Consider the following 12,100-nt stretch of genomic DNA (forward strand, 5'->3'; position numbering starts at 1 on the left):
TGTGGTATGTATGATGAAAAAGCAGAAAGACTTCCCAGCCATTTAAAGGTATAACTGACTCAGTTGGAGGCTTCACCTCTCAAAGTTCTTTTTTTTGCCTCAATTGTGGGAAGGGGAGTGGCAGTTCTCAGTGAAACTGTCTCCCTACTTAAAGACTTCTCCGTAGTGAATATCCATTGTACCCCAAATTCTTTAATGAGAAAGACGTTTCCCCTTGTGGTAGCAGAGGGAGTTGGGAGCAAGAGGAGATGCTCAGCCTGCTTTGTTTAAGAACTGCTTTGTCTAAGAACTTCCTGTATAGTTCAGAAATAACATGAGATAAAAAAAATAATAATAATAGGGAGATATTTTGGTTTGGCCAATGAGGAAGAACAAATCTGGGTGTTTTTTTGAGCATCAGAGGGAATAAGAAATTATTAACTGTGGAGCCAAGAAAGACATGAAGTCATATGGCTGATAAACTTCACCAAATGCCCTCCTGAGGAAAAAGAGGGCACTTACTAGAACTTCATCGTGCAGTCCATTCAAGCATATAATCAACTTTGTTTAAAGATCTATTCTCCGTGGCACATTCTAACTGTACTCTGCTTCATGGATTTCTGCTTCCTGGCTTTTTCATTTCTGTGTTTCTGGCTCCCCTCCCCACTTCTTCTGTCTGTTTCTGTTGCTTTTTCCTCATGTATCTGCTTCTCTCTTGTCCTCTCTCTCCTATTGAACTTTTTCCGTGGCTTTGTGAGCTCATCTATTTCACTAATTCTTTTCCCCTGTCTTTATCTTTGTCTCTCTGCAATCCTCCCACACTGTCTCTCTGTCCCTCTGTCTCTCTGTGTGTGACTCTCTCCTTAGATTGAATCCCGGAAGCGCCTTGCCAAGACAGTGCTGGTGTTCGTGGGCCTCTTTGCCTTCTGCTGGCTCCCCAACCACGTCATCTACCTGTACCGCTCCTACCACTACTCCGAGGTGGACACCTCCCTGCTCCACTTCGTCACCAGTATCTGTGCCCGCCTCTTGGCCTTCACCAACTCCTGTGTGAACCCTTTTGCCCTTTACCTGCTGAGCAAGAGTTTTAGAAAACAGTTCAACACCCAGCTCCTCTGTTGCCGGCCTGGCCTAATAACCCGGTCTCATAGCACTGGCAGAAGTACCACCTGCATGACCTCCTTCAAAAGTACCAACCCCTCTGTGGCCACCTTCAGCCTCATCAACGGAAACATCTGTCATGAGGGGTACGTCTAGACTGACCCTTGACCCTGTCCCCCTAGGAACCCCTGGTTTTTCTTTATGGCTTGTAAGGAACCCTCACATATGTTGTTGTCTCTGTACCCTCCAAAGACCCTTTGGAACGCTCATGAGTGGTGTAGGTGGGTTGGGGAGAGGCCCAAATGGATCACTATTATGTTTGAAAGGCCCATCAAGGCTTAAGTTTTCCACTTCAACTTATGAATGCTTCTTCTGATGTAGAGCAAACTTTCCCTTTTTTAGAAAAGGGAACAGATAGGAAATTATTATTTTAAGCATCATGCCCTGATATACAGGTGTGGTCAATTAAGTCGTGGAAACTATAGTCATGCGTCACTTAATGGGGGTGTGTTCTGAGAAATGCGTCGTTAGGTAAGATCGTCGTTGTATGAACATCATAGAGTGTACTTACACAAACCTAGATGGTATAGCCTGCTACACACCTGGGCTATATGGTACTAACCTTATGGGAGCACCCTCACAGATGTGGTCTGTCGTTACATGGTATGCATGGCTGTACGTGAACAACTAGATTTACATAGCAGAAAAATTATACATAGAATGTCCAGTTTGTGAAAGACTTCACCTTGTCATTTCTTTAAGCAGAGGCTAGTGCTTTAAAAATATGATTTGAGTCATCTTTCAGGAATATTTATAATCACAAACCAAGGAACTTTTTTTTTTACACTTGTGACATGAAAAGTCACCCCTAAGAAAGAATCTCATGCATAAGGGACAGTCGCCAAATTCATAACACTGGAAACCAGTTTAAAACAAATCCCTGAGTGTTGATTATTTTTAAAAGACATTGCTGAGGATATAGGAGAAACACTCAACACATCATTTCAAGGCGAAAACACAACCAAACATTGACACATATAAAGATCCATGCGTGGCTGTGGAGTGCTATCTCCCACTCTGAGTTCTACATATAAAGATCCATGCGTGGCTGTGGAGTGCTATCTCCCACTCTGAGTTCTACATATAAAGATCCATGCGTGGCTGTGGAGTGCTATCTCCCACTCTGAGTTCTACATATAAAGATCCATGCGTGGCTGTGGAGTGCTATCTCCCACTCTGAGTTCTACATATAAAGATCCATGCGTGGCTGTGGAGTGCTATCTCCCACTCTGAGTTCTACATATAAAGATCCATGCGTGGCTGTGGAGTGCTATCTCCCACTCTGAGTTCTACATATAAAGATCCATGCGTGGCTGTGGAGTGCTATCTCCCACTCTGAGTTCTACATATAAAGATCCATGCGTGGCTGTGGAGTGCTATCTCCCACTCTGAGTTCTACATATAAAGATCCATGCGTGGCTGTGGAGTGCTATCATCTCCCACTCTGAGTTCTACATATAAAGATCCATGCGTGGCTGTGGAGTGCTATCATCTCCCACTCTGAGTTCTACATATAAAGATCCATGCGTGGCTGTGGAGTGCTATCTCCCACTCTGAGTTCTGACCCGATGGAGGTCCTCTCGGCTGTTATCCAGTTTTAATCATCCAGGGTGCAATTCTATCATACAAGAGCAATCCTTCTGAGGGAAAACTGATCATGCTATCAATTCCTCAAACATTTGTAAGTGCATAAGGGATAGTATTTATTTTTGGTATACAAGTATTCAGCCAAATGTATTTACTTATAGTCGGCTGTCCTTGTCTGCTACATTGAAGCAGTAGTTTCATAAGAGAAAAAAGGGATCATATCTGAGTGGAAATAGAAATGTGTTTACATTTAACATATGCTTCACCTAAAGTCTGTGGGAGGAAATGAATAAAATTTCAGTAATATGTATTTTCGTCTGAATATGTATAAGAAAGTTGCAGGGGCTTAACTCTAAGAACTGATTGAAAAACAGCTACAGATACATTGTTTCTACTTAAGAAGAGTATTTATGAAACAGCCCTTGTGCAGAAAAATACTGGATTTAAATCTTTTTCTTTTTCTAAGTGAGTAAAATGATTTGACCCTCTTACTTTAGAAACCCTGAATCAAGTTTTTCTTGACTTGAGGACAGGCCAATTCTGACAGATTACAAACATGTTAACCCACTTTCAGATAAATCCAAATTCTGCAAATATGCCCTAATGTGTATCTCTTACTTCTTAAGACAATTTTACTTCTGGTTTTCTCTATGCAGGTGAGATAGAACAGTCAGCTCTCTTTTTCACATAGCAAATATTAAAAGATTTTTGTCTCTTGATATGAGGAAGTACTCACTGTCTGCAGAGCTTCAGAAGTTAGGACCAAGACAGTTGTAAAGATCTATGGTTACGGTTTTGTCAGCTGGTTTCCCTTCTTTTTGCTACGTTCACCTATTTACTGTGCATACCTGCTTTCCTGGCAGTCCATAATTACATTGGACAGTTTGAAAAGCAAGACAGGTAGTGTAACTGAAAGAACCAAGATTTTTAACTTGACATCCCACCTCTGTCTCTAGCTATAGGATCTTGGCTATCAAATTCCTGTCTCTAGTCCCATTTTTTCATCTCTAGAATGAGAGGATGGTACTAAGGTCCCTTTTATGGCTAAAAACCTCTGAGTTTCGTCATTGTCTCTAGTTCTGTCTCTAAAGCATTTCTGTAGCCCACCTGCTCGCAGTTGCCCCTCTTCCGCTACCTTTGCAACAACTCCTCTTGGGAAATCCTTCAACCGCCATTCCACATGTTCACATTAGTGGAATGGAAGGAGACAGACCATTCTATTGCTTCCAGGGGCTCCCTGGAATAATTTGTAGGAATGATGTCCCATTAGTTATGTTTTGGAATTAAAGAGACATAGGAAAACATATTGTTCAATCTCCTCATTATACAAAGGGTTCTCTTCCTATTCACCCTTCTTCAACCTCCATGCACCTGTTTTCTTGGACCACTGCTCCACAATTTTACCCTTGGCTTTCTTCAAAACTCCAGAGTATAAATGACTCCATATCTAGTTAGTTGCTAAGGTATATAGCTTTCTGGGTACCTAGCATGACTTGTTCAAGCATCTCTGATCTACCTGCTTCCAAAGACATTTTGGGAGTAGGACTCATCTTAACGTCTCCTTCAGTTAATGTCATGGCATGGATTGTGTCTGGTCTTCTCCCTATCTTCTGGATGAACAATGAAGAGATTGAAATCTAGGTCTAGCTGTGTGTCTTTAGGCAAATAAGGAAGGAGTTAGAGGAGGCCTTTGCCAGCCAGTGACCTAGGAATGGTAAAACTATTTCGTGAATCAGGTGATGGATTGACTCAAACCTCCTTATTGGGTTGGACTTAACTGGACTCTTCTCTAGAGAAGTCAAATTTTTATCCCGCCTGAAGAACCCAAAATCACGGTGAGAGAGACCCAGACCCCCACGTGGGATCACCTCTCTGCTAGGGCTGAGTGGCAGGGGCTGGAGCTAAGACATTTCACGCCTGGCTTCCAAAGATAATCACGTTTAGTGCTTATGTCTTTGGCGAGGAAAAAAAAAATCAATTTTTGCTGTGGAAAACCATCTGTGTTTATTCAATTGACAGACAGTACCTTTCAATCTATCTTAAATTGAGCCTCCCTGAGGCAGGCAGCTCAACAGTGATAGATTAAGCAATAAACAAAGCAGTCTTCCCACCAACAGCTGCTGCGGGCGGGGAAGGTGCAGCTGCTGTTAGGAGCTATCTTCCACAGCAGGCTCATCTCCCTGCTCGGCACAGGCAAGGCTCCTCCCTGTTGTTGATTTGATGATTCCCTATAAATATGGATAGCTAAACCCTGTTCTTCTGGTTGCCCTCACTCCCCCATTGAACCTGGCCTTCCGCCTCATTAACAAGCCCTGGATTTTCCGCTTTGCCCCACAAACGATTTCGTTTCATCTTGAAACATGGAGAACCCTTAGGTAAATAAACAGTTTAGAGGCTGCTTCACATAAACCAAGCTCAGCTTGTTATGAAAATGCACATTGAACAGAAATAAATGAACTTGTCCGTAGGACATGGGCACACAAGTTATAAAGTCTTTGTTTATGCAAAAAGTAAAAGTTGGCTATTGGTTTCAGAGTCTATTCATGCACCAAATGGCTTCTAGTAATAGAAATCAGCTTTGTTCAGGGACTACAAGTTGAATGACATCCTCAACCTGTGGACTGAAAGGTAGCTAAGTCATTTTTTCCGATGCCATATAGAAACTATCGCCCTGGGAACCTGACTATATGAGAGTTCAATGAATAGTATGTACTTATGGTGCATGGTGAGATGGGAGGGATGCAAACTTTCTTGCCATTTGTGCCCTTCACGCCCACACCAGGAGGGAGCCATTATTAGAGAGTAGCTTAAGATTAGCCCCGGGTTGCTGGGAGGAATGGAGCACATTTTGTACATTTGTTTAATTTTTGGCTGAATTTTCATAAAGTGGATTAACAGCAGAAAACAAAGGAATTATTCACTCTCCTGGGACCAGGCTTTGTGTAAGCTATTCAATAAAGCCAAGCCCTAACAAGTTCTACTTTATTCTGTATCTGGATGGTCATTCCTCTTGGTCCACACCTCAACACCCCTCCCACCCTGCACCCAACACAAACACAAGAGATTTAATATTAAGCAATCTCTTACCATAACTTGGGCCTTCAAAGACACCGCTTTTTTAGGTGGGGGGGGCTAAGTATTAACTCCGGCTGAAAATATCCATAGCAATCAACAAATAGCACATTGAGCACAGACTTTTCTCTTGTGAAATTTTATGTTAGAAATGTGTTCTGATTCTTTTAAAAGTTTAAGAGTTCTTGGGTTAAAATAGTACATGTCCATGATTAGTTCAAAAAATACTTTGTATTTACCTAGTGTTCATGGTCTATAAAGCACTTTTATACTCATCGTCTCATTGCCAAGCCTTCTCTGCTGGCCAACGAGCTGCTTTTCATCCTTTTCTATGGAAATTTGTAAGTGACATTTACTAGTGACCATCTACGCTTAGATTAAAAGGCCCATGGAACTATGAGGCTGAAACATGTGAAACTGCCAATATTGGACCATATTTGACCTACAAAGAGGTGATTTCATATGATTCAACTTAATCTGATTTCATGCATTCTCATGGCCCATTTTGTGACATTGAAGAACAGTGCTGATCATCGCTTCCCCAGTTTACAGGATAGTCTGTGACCCCCAAAGTGAGTCTGTTTAATTTGGCACAAGGGAGTGAACAGTGACATTGTTGGTTGCCCAGGAGAGGCATATTAGTGGGAACAGCATTCCACGTCACAATGAAGTGGAAGGCTGATTAGAAAGGCAGGATCTTTGGGAGCAAAAACACAAGCCACAAAACAACCATATTTGTCTGAAACCTGAATGGAGTTCTGTGGCTCTAGAAGTGCTGGAAGGAAGGGGCTCAACTTCACCAAGCACCAATGAGTGCCAAATGCAGTGCTAAGCACATTGCTCTTCATCCTCACAAGTACCTTGAAGGGTCTTCAGATGATGAAGCTGAGGCTTAGGGAGATTACTTCCTGATCCCAAGGTCACATGGCACAGTTGAATGGCAGAGTGTTAACGTAGACCTGGATCTCTGTTAAGTCCATGTCCATTCCACTGTGCAGCATTGCTTCCCAAATCTAGCCCATGTAAGAAACTAAGTTCACAGTACCTAATAGGCAATACTGTTCCCTACTCTAGATTTTGTCCAAAGACCTGAACTAGTGATAGAGTCAAAGAATATACACAAAGAGCACCGAAGATGTTTCTAAGTACATAAGTTAAGGACTCGCTGCAGGTAGAAGTTGAAATGCACCACAGAGTAGGTGGGCAGGAAGTCCTCTACTTAGTTCAGTTGCCTCCAGAGACACAATTCCCGGAAAGTCTTGGGAAGAATGTCCCACCTTGTTCTGTGACTAACTGGGGAGAACAAACCTTGGCAAAGGGCCAGGTGCACAGAGAGGACCCAAGTAAGAACAGTCAAGCCAGGCATCCTTCTTTGAATCAGGATTAGTTGGAGAAAAGGTGTCAGGAAGAGGTGGAATCACCCATTCCCCTACTTCCCCCTGGCGAGAGTAAGAAATGACAGTGGATGCTTTCCCAGAGCCTGGAGACCCGGGCTACATGAATAGCCTCTAACAGAAAAATATCCCCTGGACTAAGAGGCTGAGTCATGCGCTCAGGTATGGACTTAGGTATCTGAGTGCCTACCCCTAAGTGCCCTGTTATAAACCCAGACACCACTGTCTCTCTGCCCTCTCTGAGCTCACATTCTAGAAGATAAGATTATTTTCCATATTTTCCCCCAAATTGAAAATTCATTCCCAGAGCCATATAATGACATGGAAGGGCTCACATAATTTTCGGGTCTTTTAAAAGGCTTAGTTTAATGGATAGTAAAACCTCACACATTCAACACCTCATTAATTCTCAGACAAGCTTGAAAATTTTGGTATAACTCAGGATTTCAGTGTCGTTAGATTATATAATTTGGGCCTGTTGTGAATCCAAATTTTTTCATCACTTCGCTTCAGTTTTAGCTATTGATATTGGTATATCAATATTGCTAATGTACATTAGGAAATTAAAACTGATTTTCTTGAAAAAATTTGCTTTCTGTGATCTGGGCTTAACTGATTCGAACATGGCCTTTCTTGCATCCAAGTCAGCAGGGTTTTGGGTAATAAAATTTGTTGAAATGATCAATTTGGTGAGTTGTAAAAATACATGGCACAAGCTTCTTTAATGTCATTTTCTGTTTTGTTTTAAATATTAGACCCATATTTTGTAAATTATAATTGTACTCATTACTATTAACTGTAAATATTTATTGCATTAAAAATGTGCTCTGTGTTAAATAACTCAGAACAAGTTCCAGGTGTGGTACTTTGTGTAAACAATGTCATGGCTTGGCTTCGCCTAGACTCCTTAGACTAATGAATTATTTATAAGAAATTCGCAATATTAATATGAATGACTCAGATCCTTTTAAATGTGCAAACTTAACTGTGTGACCATGTAAAATTCTATGAAATGTGCTCAGTGATTGTATTCTTATTTTTCAAGAAATGTTTCCAATGCTTCTATCACGTTGTACTTGGTCTGTATGACATTAAGTCAAATCCCATGTAGTAAGCTGAATAGTCAAGTTGTAGAAGATAAGAAATGTGTTTTATTTCTTAATATAATAAAGCATAATTTATGAAATGGACAGATGCATGTATTCAGTGTTCAATAAAAATAGAGCTGTTGCATGAATGTTCCTTGGTTCTTTGGACCATCTACATCAGAACCACCCAGGCTGCTTGTTGCAAAATGCAGATTCCCTAATTCCCTATTGACTTGGAACATCTGGGAGTGTGGCCTAGAAATCTAAATTTTAAAACAAGCACTCCAGGTGATTCCTCAGAACACTAGAGTTTTGTTTTATCAAACTTTTAAAATATGTATTTGTTTTGAATAAATAAGCCATTATCATAGTTCAAAATTAAAATGATAGAAAGATATTCAGTGAGAAGTCACTAGGCTACCGCTGTTCCCTGTCCTCACAGTTCCCAGCATCTATCACCACTCTGCTCCAATGGGTGACGATTATTAGTTTCTTATATATGTATACTACTGGACATTTTCTATGCATATGCAAATAAGTACAAATATGTTTTCCTGCATCTCTCTGCCATTTTACAGAAATGGTAGCATACTATATGCATTGTTTTGCCCCTTGCTTGCTACACTACACACCATATCTTGGAGATCTTTCCATATCATCGTACAAAGCTCTTCCTCGTTCTTTCTTACATCTGTGTAGTATCTCCTAATTTATTTATCTAGTCCCCAGTGATGAACATTTAGTTTGTTTCCAGAATTTTGCTATTATGAACCATGTTGCAATGAATAACATATACAATTTCATGCATGGGCAAGTGTTGCTTTAGGAAAGAATCCTAAATGTGGAATTGCAGGAACAAACAGCATATACCTTTATAATTTTCAGTTATTCCAAATTGGGCTCTTTAGGGCTTGAATGCCAAAGTTTGAGAGCCTTTGTTTTCTGGGATAATCCTAATCATCAGAAAGCAGGAAAGAAGTAAAGAAATGATACAACCATGGCTTACAAATGGGAGCTGTGCCAGCTCCCTACACCCTAGGTGAGAAGAGGTAACCAGACATGCCTATCAGAGACAGCCAACAAATTCCTTGAGGGACATGGTGACAGCCATGCCAAGGGGGCCCCAGAGTGTGTGGGTGTGTACAACCACCACCATGGAGTCATCTTGGGAGAAGGCTCTCTGCTCCCCAGATATCTCACCACCTCCACTGCCCTGCACCCCATCCCCTTGATGTGTGGTGTGTATAGCCCACAGCTAAACTGTGAATGCTCTCTGAAAGTGTAACACTTTAAACAGCAGAAAATGATGCTTCAGAGTTGTGCCTAAAGTAGACCTTGTATCTCTAGTTTTCCGGAATTAGGTAGGAAGATGGGCAGACTAAAATCTTTGAGACACCCAGGGCCCAAAAATCCAGATTAACATTTAAGGTTGGTCAATGTTAATTGCCTCCACCTGAAGCCCAGGTGATTTTTCCTCTTAGAAATTCTGAACTCTCTCTTTGTAAGTGTGCTGCCTACCATCTCAGAAAAGAAAGCTTTATTAATTGTAATATTAGAATTTAATATTCTCTTAGGGTCATGGATTATTGGAGTTGGAAGACATCCTAGAGAATGCCCAGACACAACCCCACATCTCAAAAGCGAGGAAGTTAAAGGGAAGTGTCATGATTTGACAAGTTACTCATTTTTCACTTTGGGAAAATGAAAATTAATTGGCTTGGAGATAATGTGGATGAGGAGAGGTTCATCAGGCCCTTCTGCTAGAGGGAAGATGAATCCATGTGGGACTACCCTGTAAAACACCAGGCAGAGAACCTTCCTGTTCACTGGTTCATAGATAAACAATGGCTTCTAATACAAGAGAGATGGGATAACATCTTGTCAAGAAAACGAGACAAAAGCAGGAGTCCTGTCGCTTGAACATGGACGGAACTGTGCTCACTATCATAAAAGGAATTTCTAAAAGCACATTCCCCTTCCCAGAGCTGAGATCAGAGAGGTCAAGCATTTTGCTCCAGATCACTTGTCAACTTTGCCACCTAACCTGTGTGTTTCCCAGTGTCCCTTCCCACCTTCCCACCTTGCATACTAAATTTGTGACCACTGACGGAGAACATCACTTACTGTGATGTCCATATCACAGTAATTCTATATGTAAATCCATATTGGGCTTGATACTTTCTCTGTGCCACCTGGTGCTGTCTACACATCTCCCCAAAACTTTTGAGTGGAGAGCCTTGGAATCCCTTTCCTGATGTGGCCTGTGTTCACCACCTTAGTCAGTTGGACCTAAACTCTGTCCATACAGAGTGGCAAGGTCCCCCAGTGCCCCATCTCTGCTCTCCAAGGACTGGGAGAACATGAATTCAGGACTTCAGCCTTGCAGGACTGTTCACCCTTATCAGCCTACAGTCATCTTGGAACTCACCACACAATTGATTATTTTTCCTTTCTTGTGGTTTACAAATGTGTGTACAAATACAACAGTGGCTATGGTCTGTTGTACTCACGTCATGCCTTGCCCAGAAAGCCTAGTTTTACCTGATAGCAACTAGTAGGACACGTCATGCTTCCCAAGTTCCTGTGAAAAACATTTGTCCAAAAAAAACCTGTATCTGCTTCTTGCTTACTGTTTTTTTCAAAGGACTGAGAGCTATCTGCCCATTAAACCCAACTCAAAGAAGGTATTGGGTTTCTGATTAGATGTTGTTGTTCCAATTTTATCTAAGTCAGAAGAGGTTGTTAAAAGGTCCAGTGTACCTGCCCTCTCAGAAGCAGAATCCTGACTGCAAGCAAAACCTTCTTTGCTGTTCTTTTAGAGCGGGAGGGTGCAGACCGGCTTGAGCAAATGAAAAGGGAAAGCATCTCACAAGCCAAAGGCTAAAACAGTTTGGTCCTATCTGAATTTTGTGAAGAGAACAAAGGGGCAGCAACCCCCTTACCGTTCTCTCGGTCTCATGGTGTCTTGAAATTTCTGCCTTTTTGCACATTTTAAGTGAACATAGAAAAGGAGTCACTCCAAATTGTGCAGGTGCCTAAGAGTAAAGGCCAGTCCCACTTTGATGCCAACTGGTTATTTATATTCAAAACCAAAATCACTCTATCTCAAGATCCTTCACCTCTTCCTCTGTTCTGTTTGCCCTCTAATGGCTGTCAAAAATCCCCCAAATCGTCGAAACTCAAAACCTTACCATCATCTCTGGCTCCACCCATTTAGTATCACCCACATCCTCCTAGTCCCCAGGGTCTATAAATGTTCCTCCCAAATGTCTCAGGTATAAGAATCCACCTCCCCAGGGGCCAGCCCCGTGGCCAAGTGGTTAAGTTTGCACTCCGCTTCGGCGGCCCAGGGTTTCACTGGTTCGGATCCTGGGCACGGACCTAGCACCACTCATCAAGCCATGCCAAGGTGGCATCCCACATAGCACAACTAGAAGGACCTACAACTAGAATATACAACTATGTACTGGGGGGTTTTGGGAGGAAGAAGGAAAAGAAAAAAAAGATTGGCAATAGACGTTAGCTCAGGGCCAATCTTAAAAAAAAAAAAAAAAAAGAACTCATCTCCCAACGGCTATATTCATCTAGTTGAAAGATACTTTCTCACTCATGGGTAAAGAGCTGCTGGTCTGAGCACTCAGGTGCCTCCCTGTAGCCTTAACTTCTCCTCCAGGACCCCATACTTCTCCACGATCCAGAAACTAAAAGGTTAAGCCCCCAGAGCTGGGGGCTCCAGGACTGGAGAGTGGAGCCCATTCTGATGGGCTAGTACCCATGTGACGCCCAAGCTGTTATAATCTTACCCTCACCCCTGAATCT

The 12,100-nt window shown here is 42.0% G+C and overlaps 1 protein-coding gene across 1 annotated transcript in view; it reads left to right on the forward strand.

Annotated features, from left to right (window-relative positions):
* Window positions 1-8,408, forward strand: part of GRPR (gastrin releasing peptide receptor) — a 49,930-nt gene extending 41,522 nt beyond the window's left edge. The window contains exon 4 of the mRNA XM_014864256.3: window positions 847-8,408. Coding sequence (XP_014719742.1) covers window positions 847-1,236 — 390 coding nt within the window. The 3' untranslated portion in view covers window positions 1,237-8,408. The remainder of the gene's footprint in view (window positions 1-846) is intronic.
* The last annotated feature ends 3,692 nt before the right edge of the window (window positions 8,409-12,100 follow it).

Source organism: Equus asinus, chromosome X (genome assembly GCF_041296235.1).
Source record: "Equus asinus isolate D_3611 breed Donkey chromosome X, EquAss-T2T_v2, whole genome shotgun sequence".
Taxonomy (NCBI): domain Eukaryota; kingdom Metazoa; phylum Chordata; class Mammalia; order Perissodactyla; family Equidae; genus Equus; species Equus asinus.